This window comes from Zea mays, chromosome 4, assembly GCF_902167145.1.
Source record: "Zea mays cultivar B73 chromosome 4, Zm-B73-REFERENCE-NAM-5.0, whole genome shotgun sequence".
Lineage (NCBI taxonomy): Eukaryota > Viridiplantae > Streptophyta > Magnoliopsida > Poales > Poaceae > Zea > Zea mays.
In genome coordinates this window covers 52,485,498-52,503,077 of record NC_050099.1, presented here as the reverse complement: position 1 = coordinate 52,503,077, position 17,580 = coordinate 52,485,498, and the positions used below count along the sequence as shown (strand labels likewise).

Here is a 17,580-nt window from a genome sequence, read left to right as displayed (position 1 = left end):
ATGTGTGCTAGATTTCAATCCGATCCAAGGGAATGTCACTTAGTGGCGGTGAAGCGAATTCTTAGATATTTAGTCGCTACGCCTTGCTTCGGGATCTGGTATCCAAAGGGGTCTACCTTTGACTTGATTGGATATTCAGACTCCGACTATGCTGGATGTAAGGTCGATAGGAAGAGTACATCGGGGACATGCCAATTCTTAAGAAGGTCCCTGGTGTCATGGAGTTCTAAGAAACAAACTTTTGTTGCCCTATCCACAGTTGAGGCCGAGTACGTTGCTGCAGGACAGTGTTGCGCGCAACTACTTTGGATGAGGCAAACCCTCAGGGACTTTGGCTACAATCTGAGCAAAGTCCCACTCCTATGTGATAATGAGAGTGCTATCCGCATGGCGGATAATCCTGTTGAACACAGCCGCACAAAGCACATAGACATCCGGCATCACTTTTTGAGAGACCACCAGCAAAAGGGAGATATCGAAGTATTTCATGTTAGCTCAGAGAACCAGCTAGCCGATATCTTTACCAAGCCTTTAGATGAGCAGACCTTTTGCAAGTTGCGTAGTGAGCTAAATGTCTTAGATTCACGGAACTTGGATTGATTTATAGCATACATATGTTTTATGCCTTGATCTTGTTCCTTAAGCATTTTGTTGTTTATTTATGGTGCTCAAGTTGTATAAACACTCCCTGGACCTCACAAGTCCACTTGCAAGTGATGCACATATTTAGGGGGAGATGTGTTACAACTTGACCCTTTGAGACTAACTGTGTGCTTGAGTTTGCTTAATTTAGTCTCAAAGAAGGTTTGAAAGGGAAAAGGTGGACTTGGACCATGCAAGACTTCCACTGCACTCCGATGAAAGAGTAACTTATTCCAAGTTCATCCTTGTACTCTTATTGCCTTTTTACTCTTAGTTGAAGATTTTGGTGAGGCAATGGGGTTAAAGGGCCAACATTGATCCCGTTTTGGTGCTTGATGCCAAAGGGGGAGAAAATAAGGCCAAAGCAATAAATGGATCAGCTACCACTTGTGAATTTTGAAAATAGTAGAGTTAGAGTTTTTGTTTGTCAAAATACTCTTGTTTGCCTCTTATTGTCCAAAGTTGGTCTCTTGTGGGGAGAAGGCTTAATTATGTGAAAAGGGGGAGTTTTTGAATCCTTGATCAATTTTTCGTGAAATATCTCTCCTTATGTTTCAACATGTGTGTTTGACTTAGAGATAGGAAATTGAGTTTGATTTGCAAAAACAAACCAAGTGGTGGCAAAGAATGATCCATATATGTCAAATTTGAATCAAAACAATTTTGAGTTCTTATTTGAAGTGATTTTGCACTTGTTCTACTTGCTTTATGTTGTGTTGGCATAAATCACCAAAAAGGGGGAGATTGAAAGGGAATGTGCCCTTGGGCCATTTCTAAGTATTTTGGTGATTTAGTGTCCAACACAAGTGCCTAAGTGTTAAATGATGGAAAAAGTACAAATCAAGTATAAAGGTATGTTTCTCAGACTTAGTACATTGTTTTAGAGACTAATGTATTGTGTCTAAGTGCTGGAAACAGGAAAAATCAAGTTGAAATTAAAGATGGCTTTGTTCAGCCAAAGTCAGCTCTGTCTGGGTGCACCGGACTGTCCGGTGGTGCACCGGACAGTGTCCGGTGCGCTAGGCTGGCTCAGGCGAACTTGCTGCTCTCGGGAAGTGATTAACGACGTACGGCTATAATTCACCGGACTGTCCGGTGTGCACCGGACTGTCCGGTGAGCTAACGGTCGGCCGGGCCAACGGTCAGCCGCGCGATCCGCGCGAGACATGTGGCCGAGCCAACGGTCGAAAGGGGGCACCGGACTGTCCGGTGTGCACCAGACAGTGTCTGGTGCGCCAACGGCTCCAAAGCGCCAACGGTCGGCTTCGCCAAATAAGGAAGGAGATCCGCACCGGACAGTGTCCGGTGGTGCACCGGACTGTCCGGTGCGCCAGGCGACAGAAGGCAAGAATTGCCTTCCTGGAATGCTCTCAACGGCTCCTCGCTGCCTTGGGGCTATAAAAGGGACCCCTAGGCGCATGGAGGAGTATACCAAGCATTCTCTAAGCATTCCTAAGCACCAAGACTTCGATTCCGCGCATTTGATTCTTTGCGATAGCAATTAGAGCTCCATTTGAGTTGTGAACTCGCTAAGTTGTGTTGTGAGCTCTTGTTGCGACTTGTGTGCGTGTTGGTACTCTGATTTCGTGTCTTGTGTGTGTTGCTCATCCCTCCCTTTCTCCGTGCTTCTTTGTGAACATCAAAGTGTAAGGGCGAGAGGCTACAAGTTGTGGAGATTCCTCGCAAACGGGATATAGTAAAGCAAAGCAAAACACCGTGATATTCAAGTGGGTCTTTGGACCGCTTGAGAGGGGTTGATTGCAACCCTCATCCATTGGGACGCCACAACGTGGACTAGGCAAGTGTTGAACTTGGCCGAACCATGGGATAAACCACTGTGTCTATCTGTGATTGATCTTCTTGTGGTTATCGTGTCTTGCAAAGACTCTTCTCTAGCCACTTGGCATTCTTGTGCTAACTCCTAATCAAGTTTTGTGGCATTAAGTTTCAAGTTTTACATGATCACCTATTCACCCCCCCTCTAGGTGCTCTGAAACGGTCACTTAGACCGAGTGAGCTTCCTTCCTTGATTTCCCAGGTCACTTAGACCCCACAAGGACCACCACACAATTGGTGTCTCTTGCTTCGCTTACAAGGCTTTGAGAGTAAGAATGAGAGAAATAAGAAAGCCAACCAAGCAACAAGAGCAACAAAAGAACACAAGTCGATCTTCTTACAAGTCCTAAAAACTAGAGTTGAATTGTGGACTTTGATTTGATCGGAGGCTTTGATTTGTGTCTTGGAGTGTTGTGTATTGCTCTTGTATTGAATGAGGAGTAGTGAATGCTTGGATGCCTTGAATAGTGGTTGTTGGGGGTATTTATAGCCCCAACCACCAAAATAGCCGTTGGGGAGGGCTGTTGTCGATGGGCGCATCGGACAGTCCGGTGCGCCAGCCACGTCACCCAACCGTTAGGGTTCTGACGGTTTCGACCGTTGGAGCTCTGACATCTTGGGGCACCGGACAGTCCGGTGCCGCACCCAACAGGCACTGTTCACTGTCCGGTGCGCCTCTGGCGCCCGCTCTGACTTCTGCCGCGAACTGTAGCTCTGTCAGGGCACTGTGCAGTCGACTGTTGCGCTGATAGTCGTTGCTCCGCTTGGTGCACTGGACAGTTTGGTGGCACACCGGACAGTCCGGTGAATTATAATGGAGTGCGCCTGGAGAAACCCGAAGCTGAGGAGTTCATACTGTACGGTTCCTGGTGCACCAGACAGTCCGATGCGCCAAACCAGGGTTCTCTTCGGTTTCTTTTGCTCCTTTCTTTTGAACCCTAACTTAGATCTTTTTATTGGTTTGTGTTGAACCTTTGGCACCTGTAAACTAGTTAGTCCAATTATTTGTGTTGGGCATTTGAACCACCAAAATCATTTAGGAAAAGGTTTGACCCTATTTCCCTTTCATAGACGCGAGCGCCTGATAGGCGAGGCTTGGGGTGGGTCAAGACACTAATGCGCGAGGCCAGCGGGTCAGCGGGCTCGAGCGAGGACTCGAGACGGAGGTGGACCGATATCCGCAGATCCAAACAGTTAGATCTAGGACGGACACTTGCGATGGGGTGCGCGGGGTTTTGCAACACGGTGACTGGTGTTGCCTCTCTGCGACAGCGAAGTTGCTGGAGACGAGGCAGACGCGGTTGCCGAGGGATCTGGGGTCGCCGGTGAGGGCTAGAACGGGCTAGGAAGTTTCGGCGAACTCATTGGCGAGACTCCGGCCGCGAGAACGGGACCAGAGACGGGTGAACTACGAAGGGGAGGCGCTCCAGGTAGGGCGGGCGACTCCGGTGAGGAATCCCGGCCACGGGGAGGGGGTTTCAGGCGTGCTAAGGCCTAGACTGGCTTTGGCATGGTAAGGGAAACTCCACTGACCAACACAGGGGCACGGCACGAGGCTAAATCGACCGGTCTTCGCGCGAGCGCGGCGAACCGACACGGCCGAACTCCGGCTGGGCCGAAAATAGCTAAAGCTGGGCGGAATTAAGATAAACTGTGTACGGGAGTGAGTTCCTCACTTCGGGAAGGAGCTCGGGGTGGCTTAGTGCGGCTTTTGGCGGGCTGGACGGCCGACAGCGCGGTCGCGGATCTTCGGCGAGCACGAGTGGCGATGGCAGAGCGCGAGAGAGGGCAAGAATGTGTGAAATGAGGCAGGAGAGAGAGAGAGAGAGAGCGGGTGTGGGTGGGGCTAAAAAAGGAGCTAGGGAACGTGGGCAGGTGACATGGGTGGTCTCCACAGCGAACGCGCGAACGTGGGTCAGCGGTGGTTGCGGGGAAGACAGAGCAAACAGGGTTGGCCCACCGCGCAGCGAGAGAGAGCGAGCGCGCGGGCGAACGGTTCGTGGCACTAACAAGGCGGGCTCGCAGCGCGGAGAGTGATTGGACACGCACACGCGAGAGAAACTGCGCCGACAGGTGTGCTCCACTAGGCAGAGAGAGGGAGAGAGTGCGTGGGCGCGGGTCGTCGCTGATAGGTGGGACCAACCTGTCAGGCGACGTGGGCGCGCACAGCCTAGCTGGGCTGGAATGGGCTTAATGGACCGAAATGGCTTTTTCTTTTTCCAGGGAATTTCTAAATGCTTTTCTTTTTATTTTCTCTATGGATTTCAAATCAGATTCAAATCAAATTAAAATTCAAACAAATTCAAACATGTGTATCAAACAAAATAATAATTTGGGCTCAGCATGATGCAACATTTCATGACTCACATAAGTTTTGATAAAATAAATAATTAATCCCTCACCTAATTAATCTAATTCTAATCAAAAGGAAGAGAGAATGAGCTTAGAGAGAGAGAGATAAGAGATAACACCTGAATTTGGTAGGCATTTAGAGAAGAAATTTTATACCCCCAAATTTAGGGTGTTACATTCGTTGTCTTAGGTTGAGTTGTTTCTGAGTGAATATGTATTTCAAGCTTTTGTGATCCGTGAAGATTTTGCACTTATTTCCAATCATGTAGTGCCTCCAAATCTTCAAAGTGTGCACTACGACAGCTAATTCCAGATCATGCATAGAATAATTCTTTTCATGCTTTCGCAACTGCCTTGAGGCATAAGCTATTACTTTTCCTTCTTGCATTAACACACATCCAAGTCCTAGATGTGATGCATCAAAATACACATCAAATACTCTGTGAATATCAGGCATTACCAAGACTGGTGCAGTGGTTAGTTTTTCCTTTAATTCTTCAAAACATTTCTAGCAAGCTTCATCCCACTTAAACTCTTTACCTTTCTCCAGTTAAGGATGTAAATGGTCGGTAAAATCTGGTAAATTTCTGGTACCGTTTACCAGATTTTTCCGGCCGTTTTCAGATTTATCGGGATATACAGAAAACGGGACGGAAACGGAATTTGTTTTGTCGGAAACGGTACGGTAAACGGTGAGACATACTTACCGTCCGTTTTCGTATTTCTCGGGAAACTATGGTATGTTCCCGTATTTTCCCGGCCCACGTATTACATTGCATCCACATTCCCATGGACCTGCCATCAGCCATCAGCCCATCCCACGGCCATGGCCCATGGGCCCATGTTGGCCACATGCCCACACGGCCACGCAAGGCACGCACGCATGAGACACCGGACACAAGACACAGTCACCGCCTGTTCGTGTTCCTTCCTGTCCGAGTCTGCGAGTGGCTGAGTCGGCGAACGGAGAGGCGTCTCCGGAATCCGGACTGCGGCTGTGGACAGCGACACTGTGACGGCGACTCAGCGAAGCCCCAAGCTGCCAAGCCCCCAGGTCCCATCCATCTCTGTCTCTCTGGTCATCTCCTTCCCCTGGTCGATCTGCAGGCGCCAGCCGCCAGGCGCTCCATCGCCGGCCATCCATAAACTCGCCACTGCCACAGCGGTCCGGTCAGGAGGGGCGGCAACAGGAACCGTGGCTCGCACGCATCGAAGCCGCTGCGGTCTGCGCTCTGCGGTGGTGGGCTCTGGCTCTGGCGCAGGGGCGTGGGGACCTAATTTTAGCTATGTGTGTTTGGATCTGATAAACTACAACTAAAATGGCACATACTTACTACACTTACTACTGATTTTGTTTGTAATTATATAAGATTTTCTTGTACCAAAATTGTCTTGTATTTGCATTTCAGCTTCCACGCCTGTGTCATCCCTTTTTATAGGCATGGAGATTTTAGATGTGATATCTACTTCTTCGGATGTCATAGAAGATATATCAAGTGATCCAGACGACATGCCACATGATTTCTATTTATGTATCGTGTGTTTCAGACATATATTACGTGATTAAAACTTCAGTGAACATTTATGATCATTTATATGTGGTCAAGACTCAAGACTATGCATTGTGTATTTGTGTGGTTGAGACTTGTATGTGGATGTGAATGAACAATCGTGTTTTAAGACTTATGTATTGTGTGTTAAAATTTGAGTGGACATGTATAAGTGTATGGCCAATTATATGTGGACAAGATTATGTTTTGTGTACTTTTGTGAATGAGACTTGTATGTGGCTGTGAATGAACAATTGTGTGGTTAGGATTTGTTTATTGTGATCTTTTCCGATTACAATTACCGTTTCCCGATCAATTTCGAGCTATTTTGCTCGGATTTATCCATTTTCGATATACCGGAATTTACCGGTCGTTATCTGTTTCCGACTTTCCCGTTTACCGATTCCGGCCGAAGAAAAAATTATGCGGGTGAAAATGGTGAGAGATTTTTTCCGACCGTTACCGACCGTTTTCACTCTTATCTCCAGTAGTGAAGTAAGAGGTTTCACCAACTTGGAGAAGCCTTCGATGAATCTTCTGTAGTATCCTGCCAATCCAAGGAAACTCCCGATCTTGGACACATCTTTTGGTTGCTTCCAATTTAATATTTCACCTATTTTACCGGGGTCTACCTTGATTCCTCCATTTGTGATAATATGTCCTAGGAAATCGACTTCCTTCAGCCAAAAATCATATTTTGTGAATTTTGCATACAATTGGTTGTCACGAAGCTTCACTATGAGAGTATACTAGTATATCGTTGATGAATACAACCACAAACTGGTCGAGATATTCCATGAATACTTTATTCATCAAGTTCATAAAGTACGCTGGTGCATTAGTCAGTCCAAACGACATCACCAAAAACTCGTATAATCCATATCTTGTATTGAAGGTTATCTTAGGTACATCTTCATTTCGAATCTTCAACTGATGATACCCTGATCTTAGATCTATTTTCGAGAATATCTTAGCTCCTTTCATCTGATCAAACAAATCTTTCATCCGAGGTAACATGCATTTGTTCTTAATTGTTACTTCATTCAAACTTCTATAGTCGACACACATTCTTCTAGATCCATCTTTCTTGGTCACAAATAGAACTAGGGCTCCCCAAGGAGACGCACTTAGGAGAATAAAACCTTTTTCTAATAATTCTTCTATTTGTTTCTTCAGTTCAACTAAATTCTTAACATCCATTCTATAAGGTCGTTTTGAAATAGGTGCAGTTTCGGGTAATAAGTCAATAGAAAACTCTATCACGATCAGGTGGTGTCACACCCGGGTTTTAGGGACCCGAGCGCGAACATAATCACCAGGTGTGATGGGACCAAGTCTCACACATATGATGAATCATGATACAGAAACGAATGTCATAACTTTATTATATAATAGGAGTTTCTGTACAAAATAAATAAATAATTACATCGAAAGGAGACAACGACCCAGCAACCCAAAGTTGACTGGGAGACGATGGCCTAGACCTCTCACGAACACATCGCACCATCCTCCAAGCGCCTCATCCTGTGGTACCTGTTCTTTACCTGTAGGGGGTGTGAGACAGCAAGGGTGAGCTCACGTATGTTCATCGCTCAACAAGTTGTGGGGAATAATGTGCATGAACTCGCAAAAGGTGAGAGCTCATGTGAAGTGTAAGGCTTACTAAAGAGAATGGTTAAAGTTGAGCATTGCTTTTTACAATTGGTTAAAATTTTATTAGCAATTACTAGATGTAAGTAAATACGAAACCATAATAATAATAGAACAAAATTAATAATAAATCTCATGCAATGCAAATGACAAATTGAATCTAGTTCCATAATTTAATCATGCGAGAGTCCTGAGCTGCTCATGACCGCGAGCACGGCTAGTATACCAGTTTTACACTCTGTAGAGGTTGTACTCTGTACCCACAAGTCGTGTATCCCATGTCGCCAGGGTTTGCAAGGCCCTTAGACACTTCCGAGGTGAATGGCTAGAAATCCACTATGAGGCCTTTTACAAAGTTCCACTAGCTTCAGAAAACCCGCTACAGTTTCTAGAAAGAGCAATGCAGGAATCCTCCGTCTGACCGTCATCGCAGCAAAATCAACCCGTGAACCTCCCTACACGCCTACTCCCCTACTTCCCGTGCCCCTATCAGGTAAGGTAGTCTACTAGCTTTCCTAGTTATTCAGCCAAGGGCGTCCCATTCCACCCTTATGGTGGCACGTGTTTCTCAAGTTAAGCTCCATGTTCTAATTAAAAATAATGATCTTGACATGAACATAAATAAAATAATAGAATAATTGGAACATGGACATAATGTAATATTAATCCCAAAACCATATAGAGCAATAGAATAAATTACGAAAGTCAAGGGTTAAATCGGAGCTAAAGTGTAAATAATTTTATTACGAAGCTAACGCATATGGAACGAGTTAAATCGGAGTTAAAGTGTGGTAGTTATGATTTTCTGAATAATTAAGTGCTTGGCATGGAATAAATTAAGTGAACAATTTTAATCCAAGTTTCATGGCTAAACAGAGTTACTAGGTGAAAAACAATATTAATACCAAATTATTGCCACTGGAATGGATTAAAAAGGATTTAAAATAAGTTTTCTATGAATTAAATGAGTTCTAGGATTTATTTTTATACTAAAAATTATTTTCTAGATTCATTTTTTCTTATTTTCCATGGCTCTGGACTGCGCGTTCTATTAACAGAAAGTCAAGGGTTAAACTTGCAAAATTCTAGGAGACTCAAACTACCCTCGCTGAGATCGCGGGTTTATTTGGATCTTGTTCAGTCTCTTATGCATAATCCTCTAGCCGAAGGGGTATCGGCCAATCCTAGCCTTCCGATTAGAAATCAACCTCGTGGATCACTTTATATTTTTAAATGAACCGGTATATAGCCATGACTGCCAGATCACGATCCCACAGTCCAGATTTTAAACAACCGAGATCCACCCAGATCCATCCAATCGACGCTCAACCGCCAAGATCCGCACACCCGAAAGGGTATTTCTTGCTCTAAGTCGATGACTTCCACTCTTTGTCCCTTATTTCCCCCTCTCTCTCACCAGAGCCGACCTGACGGCGCAAAGTTGAGGCACGGCGGCGCCATTGGCAAGCCGCGACATTGCTAATTCACGGTCCAATCCTTGGATTCGAGCGGTGATACAAGGTGCGGAGGCCACAAGGAGTATGTTAGAGGGGCTTACCACCCGAGGGGACGAGGGTGAGGTCGGCCGACGGTGTAGCACCGCTCCGCCCAGTTGAGCGCACCACGACGACAAATTCGACGCACGCCCCACCGCCCAAGAGATCACAGCGACCCGGCCAGGTGAAGAGTGCCCCCGCGACTCTCTTCGGATGCTCCCCAGGTGCCCGCCAACGACGTGCAGTGGGGGATGGTGGACTGCAGCGGCCGCACTTTCTCCTTGCGGCGACAGGTTCTTCACCACACGGTAGTAGACTTGGGGCACGACTTTATATGGCCCACGGAGTCCGCACCTGGCGGCCAGCTGGTGGACCGGGTGGTTGCAACCGAACCCAATTCCCCCGGTGACGGCGGTGAGGCCGATACGGGTGCATCCACAACAGCCGAGAAGATCTACAACAGCCATGGTATAGGGGGGGTGACAAGGGGGGCCCACCAGACAGCGAGATGAAACACCCAGGCGCGCACGATGCGGAGACCACAGATGAACTGGCCAGCGGGCCCAAGCCGTCAGTGGCACAAGTGCACAGGGCAGATGGGCCGCGCGGGTTGGCTTTTGAGGTGATGGTGGGCCGACCGAGCGGGATTTGGCCTAGTGTGGGGTTTTCTGTTTTTCTTTTCTGTTTTATTTCTATTTTTTCATTTTCTTTTCTATTTTCAATTTGAAAAACTCAAACCAAATTCAAACTCCTGTTCTGAATTTCATATTCCCAATCTCAATTATATAATCCAAATCCTGCTATTTTCAATATTTTATTCTCCTTCCATTAATTAATTCTAGCAATAAATAGATGATTATTACAATTTCCTTCCTCACTTTCTATTATATATTTTTATTTATAATTTGAGGTCGAATTTAAGTTATGTTTTCAATAAAATGCCTGACAATAATATTATCAGAAAGGGATGTACCTTTCTTTATTTAATTATTGGTCACTCAATTAATTTAATACCATTGATTGATTATGAAAAGGAAGGGTCCCAATAATTTTTTTTCAAAGGTCTCATCAATTTCCAAAACACTATCATAAATCTATTTATTTATTTATTTATTTTTATTATTTTTCCCTTCAACCAATTTTGGGCTTTACAGGTGGCACACCTGGTAACTCCTCCGGAAATACGTCTGTGTATTCACAGACCACCTTGATATTTTCCAGAGATTTTTCCTCTACTTGATTCACCATAGCATCTGCTTTTGCTAGCATGTTGAGACTGACCTCAACTCTATTTCCCTGTGAACTCGTTAATGCAACTGCTCTCCTAGCACATGATATCATTCCTTCATACTTGACTAGACAGTTCATTCCCAATATCACATCAATGCCGCAAGATTTCAAGACCACTAAGTCAACCATAAAGTCTATTCCCATGATCTTAAGGTTAACATTGGAACATTGATATGTGGCTTCCATTTCACCTCCTAGTGAACTAACAAGTTGTTTCTTTCTCATAGGTTGTTTAGGAACGTTATGTTTTCCACAGATATTTCAGTTATTGTTGGGTCCATGCTTCGTCGTCGAAGGTCTTATAGAAAGAAGTGATCCTCGGACGAAGCTGTTTATACAAGATAGCCGAAGGTTCCTCTTCGTAAAGCTTCGGCATTGCAAACCGACTTAAAGATAGAATGACCTTTTAGCCCATAAAGGTCTGAGTCAATGTTGTAAGTTTTTATAAGGGGCATACTTGTAATTCCTCACAGGCTGCGTCCTGTGCCTATAAATAGTGAACAGTATTCCGTTACTGTTCACAGATTCTGGTATTTGCAATCGCATCTCTCGGAATACAACCTTTGTCAAGGCATAGGTATTATTGGTATTTAATGATTCAATATATTAAATGAATATGATTTGATGTATCTGTGAGACATTTATCCATCTTATATCTTTTATTTTGTATTATCTTACAATGTTTATTGGAAGTTCATTACGAAGGTTCAACTTCGTAATGAGACTCTCATCAACCTTCGTCCAAGATCCATTATCCTCAAAGGAATAATGCTTCATGGACGAAGGATAGTATCATTTAACATTTTATGTTGCCTTGTTCTTAATTCATAGCATTTGAGAACAAGTCCCCAACATTGGCGCCCACCTCCGGTGAACTCACTTCCACTTTTTGAGCTGATGGCTTCGTTCAACGACCAAGCTGGAGCTGCTTCGGACCCGAAGCTGGTGCTCCCGATCACAGGTGGCTCGTCCTTAGAGCCAGCTAACAAGAAGCAGAAGAAGGAAGCACAGAGAAGAGTACAGCATGTTGGGGTGCAAGGACCCTTCATCAAGTCAAGATGGTCTCACATTCCTATTACCTTCTCTCAAGAGGACCTTCAGCTCAAAGATTACCCACACAACGATGCCATGGTTATCTCTTGTGTTATCAAAGGATTTCTGGTCCACAATGTCTTGGTCGACACAGGCAGTGCAGCTGACATCATATTTGCTAAAGCCTTCAGACAAATGCAAGAGCCAGAAGATAAGATTCATGATGCTACACATCCTCTTTGTGGCTTCGGAGGAAGACAGATTGTAGCACTGGGCAAGATCACCATGTCAGTCACCTTCGGATTCATCAACAACACTAGAACTGAGCAAGTTGTGTTTGACATTGTTGACATGGAATATCCTTACAATGCAATTATTGGTCGTGGTACTCTTAATGCCTTCGAAGCAATCCTTCATCCTGCCTATCTTTGCATGAAGATACCTTCGGATCAGGGACCCATTGCTATCCATGGAAGTCAGGAAGCTGCAAGAAGGGCCGAAGGCAATTGGACTGACTCAAAAGCAATCCATAACATAGATGGAGCTGAAGCTTGTGAACAGTACAAGTTCAGGAGGGAGAAAGCAGCTTCAGCAGACCAGCCGAAGCCTATGCTCTTATGTGAGGACATAGCAGAGCAGAAGGTGCTGTTAGGATCTCAGTTATCCGAAGAGCAAGAGAAAACCTTGATAAGGTTTTTGTTCAATAACAAGGATGTTTTTGCATGGTCAGCCAATGATCTTTGTGGAGTTAATAGAGATGTTATCGAGCACTCGCTCAATGTCGATCCATCCTTCAGACCCAGAAAGCAAAGGCTTCGGAAAATGTCAGATGATAAGGCCGAAGGTGCTCGCAACGAAGTCAAAAGACTCCTCAGTGCAGGAGTTATTAGAGAGGTGAAGTACCCAGAATGGCTGGCTAACACTGTTATGGTAAAAAAGGCCAATGGCAAGTGGCGAATGTGCATCGATTTTACAGATCTTAACAAGGCTTGTCCGAAGGATGAATTCCCACTACCAAGGATAGACTCTTTAGTTGGTGCAGCAGCTTCGTCAGAGCTCATGAGTCTGTTAGACTGCTATTCAGGCTATCACCAAATTTGGATGAAGAAGGAAGATGAGCCGAAGACTAGCTTCATCACTCCAAGTGGCACATATTGCTATCTTCGGATGCCTGAGGGGCTCAAAAACGCTGGAGGAAGTTTCAGCCGAATGACTGCGAAGGTTCTTCAATCTCAAATAGGCAGAAATGTGCTAACCTATGTTGATGACATCATTGTCAAAAGCACGAAGCAGGAAAATCATATTGCTGATTTGCAGGAGACCTTTGCCAGTTTCAGGCAAGCTGGCTTAAAGTTAAATCCAGAAAAATGTGTCTTCGGAGTGAAGAAGGGGAAATTTCTTGGATGCTTGGTTTCAACAAAGGGAATTGAAGCCAATCCAAGTAAAATTGAAGCTATACTTCGGATGGAGCCACCAACTACAAAGAAGGGGGCTCAAAGATTGACAGGAAGATTGGCATCTCTCAATAGATTCATATCCAGATCAGCAGAGAGAAATTTACCATTCTTCGAAGTGCTGAAGTCGGCCGAAGTCTTTCAATGGGGACCAATCCAGCAGAAGGCTTTCGAAGAACTGAAACAGTATTTGATAGATCTAACAACACTGACTCCACCAATGCCAGGGGCTCCTTTATTATTATATGTGGCAGCTTCGCACTCAGCGGTAAGTGCAGCGCTTGTCCAAGAGAAGCTTGATGGTCAAGTCAGAAGGCAGGCCCCAATATATTTTGTTTCCGAAGTCCTTAGTTTATCAAAGAAAAATTATACAGAGTTGGAGAAGATACTGTATGCTGTCTTGATGGCCTCCAGGAAGCTTCGGCACTATTTCCAAGCTTACAACATAATTGTTCCTTCTTCACAACCTCTGAAGGATATTATGAGGAACCGAGAAGCTACTGGAAGGATTGGAAAATGCGCTGCAGAGCTCAATGAATTTTGTATTGAATATGTTCATAGATCTTCGATTCAGTCACAGGCACTGGCAGACTTTATTGCTGATTGGACGCCAGGGGCTCAGGAGGAGGAAACAAATAAAGACAACGAAGCCTGGACAGTGTTTTGTGATGGATCTTGGGGAACCTTCGGAGCAGGAGCGGCTGCTGTGTTGGTTTCACCTTCCAAAGTCAAAACTTGTTATGCAGCAAAGCTTGATTTTAATTGCACAAACAACATTGCTGAGTACGAAGCATTGATTCTAGGTCTTCGAAAGTTAAAAGCAATGGGAATCAGAAGAGCCATACTTAAAACTGATTCCCAGGTTGTTTCGGGTCATATTGACAAAAGTTGCAAGGCTAAGGATCCGAAGCTTGAAAAATATCTGGATATGGTTCGAAGAGTTGAAGCTTCCTTCGAAGGGTTTTCTGTCAAAAATATCCCTAGAGGACAAAATGAGCATGCTGATTTGCTAGCTAAGTCAGCAGCACAAGGGCTGCCTTTACCTTCGGATGTATTTTTCGAAACAATAAAAGCACCTTCGGTGGAACTTCTTGAAAGAGCAGTTCTTAATATATCTCCTGTTTTTAGCGAAGATTGGAGAACCGAGATCATCTCTTACCTTCAGGGTAAATTTCTTTCAGATGACGAAGCTTATAACAAGAGGATAGAAGCAAGAGCTCGCCCATATGTCATGATAGAAGGGGAGTTGTATAAACATGGAGTTTGTGCTCCGCTGCTCAAATGCTTATCTAGAACCGAAGGTATAGAGTTAATGAAAGAAATACATGCAGGCTTGTGTGGATCTCACATTGGATCTAGGCCGTTACTCGGAAAAATTTTCCGTCAAGGGTTTTATTGGCCGAAGGCAGCTTCGGATGCAGCAGAATTGGTTCAAAAGTGCGAAGGTTGTCAGAAATGTGCAAGAGATCAAAAACAACCTTCGTCCTTGACACAGCTCATACAACCCACTTGGCCATTGCAAAGGTGGGGCCTTGACTTGTTAGGTCCGTTACCACCAGCCCAAGGGAACCTGAGATATGTTGTGGTAGCTGTGGAATATTTTTCTAAATGGATTGAGGCGAAGCCTTTAGCCACAATAACTTCGGCTACCATCCAAAAATTTTTCTGGCAGAATATTGTTTGTCGTTTTGGGGTGCCAAAGGCTATCACTGTGGACAATGGAACACAGTTTGACTCCGAAGCTTTCAGGGATTTCTGTGACCAAATTGGTACGAAGATCCATTTCGCATCAGTCAGGCACCCGGAGTCAAATGGACTCGTTGAAAGAGCCAACGGCATTATAATGACAGGAATAATGAAGCTAATCTTCAATCAACCTAGAGGAAAATGGCCAGATCAGCTAACCAAAGTGGTGTGGAGCCACAACACGACAACATCAAGATCTACAGGCTTCACTCCATTCAAGTTGTTATTTGGTGACGAAGCAATAACTCCAGAAGAAGCTAAAGCCGGATCAATAAGGATAGTAGCTTCGGCAGAATCAGATTCCGAAGCTGCTTATTCTATAGAAAAAGATGCTTTAGAAGGGATCAGACTGCAAGCCGTGGAGAATATTAATAAATATCAAGCTGAAACAGTCAAATAGCGGGATAGAAAGGTTCGGCTAAAAAATATTGAGCCAGGGCACTTGGTGCTTCGGAGGGTAGCCAACCCGGAAACAGTGGGCAAATTGCAGTTGAAATGGGACGGGCCTTTCTTAGTAGCATCTTCGTCAAGGCCCGGTTCATACAGATTAAAAGATATGGACGGCAATGACATTCCTAGATCTTGGAATGCGGATGAGCTTCGGCGATATTATGTATAATTCGATGTAATTTTTCATATTTTTATTTTTCTTTTCATGGCACCCTTTTCCTTTCCAAAGGGGGAGAAAGGTTTTTAATGGGGCCAGTATATGTAATCTCCTTTTTTAGTCTTATAAGAGCAAAATCCCCCAAAGAATGTAAATGTAAAAGCTGAGAGTGCACCATCGAGTGCCCAAAAAGTAAAAACGAAGAAGCTCCAAAGACGTTCCTAAGGGAATGCAGAGCTTACAGCGAAAAGTCAACGCTGATTCCGCCAGAAGTAAAGGCGAAGAAGCTCCAAAGACGTTCCTAAGGGAATGCAGAGCTTACAGCGAAAAGTCAACGCTGATTCCGCCAAAAGTAAAGGCGAAGAAGCTCCAAAGTCGTTCCTAAGGGAATGCAGAGCTGAGGTGTGATTGTTTTTAAGAAACTAATGATTATGAATATGGCTTCGGATACGTGTTTGTCCATTCATTTGCACATCACATTACATCATAGCATTTGCATTCATAAACATTCATCTAGACATATGTAGGATAATCATTTTCATCGCATAAAATGGTTGCTTCGGCAAGAAGAGAAAAAAGAAAGGAAAAAATGTTGTTTTCCATGAAGAAGAGCTTCGGGAAAAAGGAAAATGTTGTTTTCTATGCTTCATTGCGTACGAAAAGAAGGGAAGGTGTTTTTTCGCCTTCGGCTCAAAAAAAGGAAATTTCGTCCACAACAAAGCATTCCACATACATCAGTGAAAGGTTAAGGATATATTGCAAGGTATGAACAGCTTACATTAAAAACGAGTTTTGTTTACATTCACAAAAGTTATCTCAAAAGTTTTTTAAGTACTGTCCGCAGTATACTATCTAAATCTCCAAGGAGCTTCGGCTTCGGCATTATCTTTGGTCATCAGCTTCGGCTTCATCATTCTACACGAATAAAGTCGTTGGAAGTCAAAATTAAGTTTTCAGAAAAAAGGTAAGCACAAGGTATGATTTCTTACTGGATCAAGGTGGCTTCGAGCTTCGTCTCCAGCTTTCTCTCGACCACCTTTTGTCCATATCATTTTTATGAATCGATTTGAGATGCTTCGGGCGACATCAGGGATGTCATCCAGGATTGATGGTGACAAAGTGAAATTTGGCCTGTTGACAATTTTCCCATGATCACAGCCAGCCTTCAGGAATGCTGCAGCAGTCCCTCGAGAAGCCACCCAGGCACAAAAGTCGCCATGCCCAGCTATGACTTCGTCGAGCTCGTCAATCTCCCCCTCAATATGTTCGAAGGTTTTTGGTAGATCTTCAGCTGAGGGGGTAAATTTTTCGCTGCTGGCTCCAACTGAGTGAAAAATCTTCCTTAGTCGTTGAATACACTTATTGCTAAATTCAAGGCATTTTTCTTGAAGATTTGTCAGTAGTTTTCTCAAATCCGAATTTTGCTGAGCTTCGGCTTCAAGTTTTGCATTGAGATCTTGTTTTTCTTGTTCGAACTGCTCAGACTGGCGGAGAAGCTTCGTGTTCAGTTCTGATATTTTTGCTTCAGCTTCCGCCAGTAAACCTTCGGCTGCCTGGAGCTCAAAGTTCTTTTTCTCAAAAGCATCTGATTGCTCTTTTATTTTGTTTTCCAAATTTCCAATTATAACTTCATGCTTTTTATCTTCAAGATCTTGCTGCATTTGCAAGGCTTTGCTCAATAGCATACTCTACATAGACACAACCTTCGTCAGACATGTTTTTATTAGAAGCAATAAAAGTTAAGGGACAAGTCATTCACCTTGAAGTTGGAAAAAAATAAACTACCAACGACATGTTGTCGTCGGTAGCGGCTGATATCTGTTTCTAGCTTCGGGAATCCAATACTCCTGGACAGAGTGCTGATGACTTTGGCCCCTGTTTGGTCCCGAATACACTCTAATTTCTCATCATCAACGCCTCCGAAG

The 17,580-nt window shown here is 44.3% G+C and overlaps 1 protein-coding gene across 1 annotated transcript; it reads right to left on the bottom strand.

The window, feature by feature from the left end:
- Positions 1–7,739: 7,739 nt before the first annotated feature.
- Positions 7,740–10,318, bottom strand: LOC118476905 (uncharacterized). Its single transcript, XM_035967273.1, has 2 exons — positions 9,589–10,318; positions 7,740–7,924 (listed from the first exon to the last, which is right to left on the bottom strand). The coding sequence occupies exons 1-2, from the start codon at positions 9,991–9,993 to the stop codon at positions 7,868–7,870; spliced, it is 462 nt and encodes a 153-aa protein (XP_035823166.1). The 5' UTR covers positions 9,994–10,318; the 3' UTR covers positions 7,740–7,867.
- Between the last annotated feature and the right edge of the window lie 7,262 nt (positions 10,319–17,580).

Excerpts from the sequence above, each read along its gene's own strand:
- LOC118476905 (XM_035967273.1), bottom strand. The coding sequence starts at position 9,993 with ATGGCTGTTGTAGATCTTCTCGGCTGTTGTGGATGCACCCGTATCGGC. Across the intron at positions 7,925-9,588 it reads CACCCTCGTCCCCTCGGGTG|GTAAAGAACAGGTACCACAG; the intron begins GTAAGCCCCTCT and ends CACCCCCTACAG.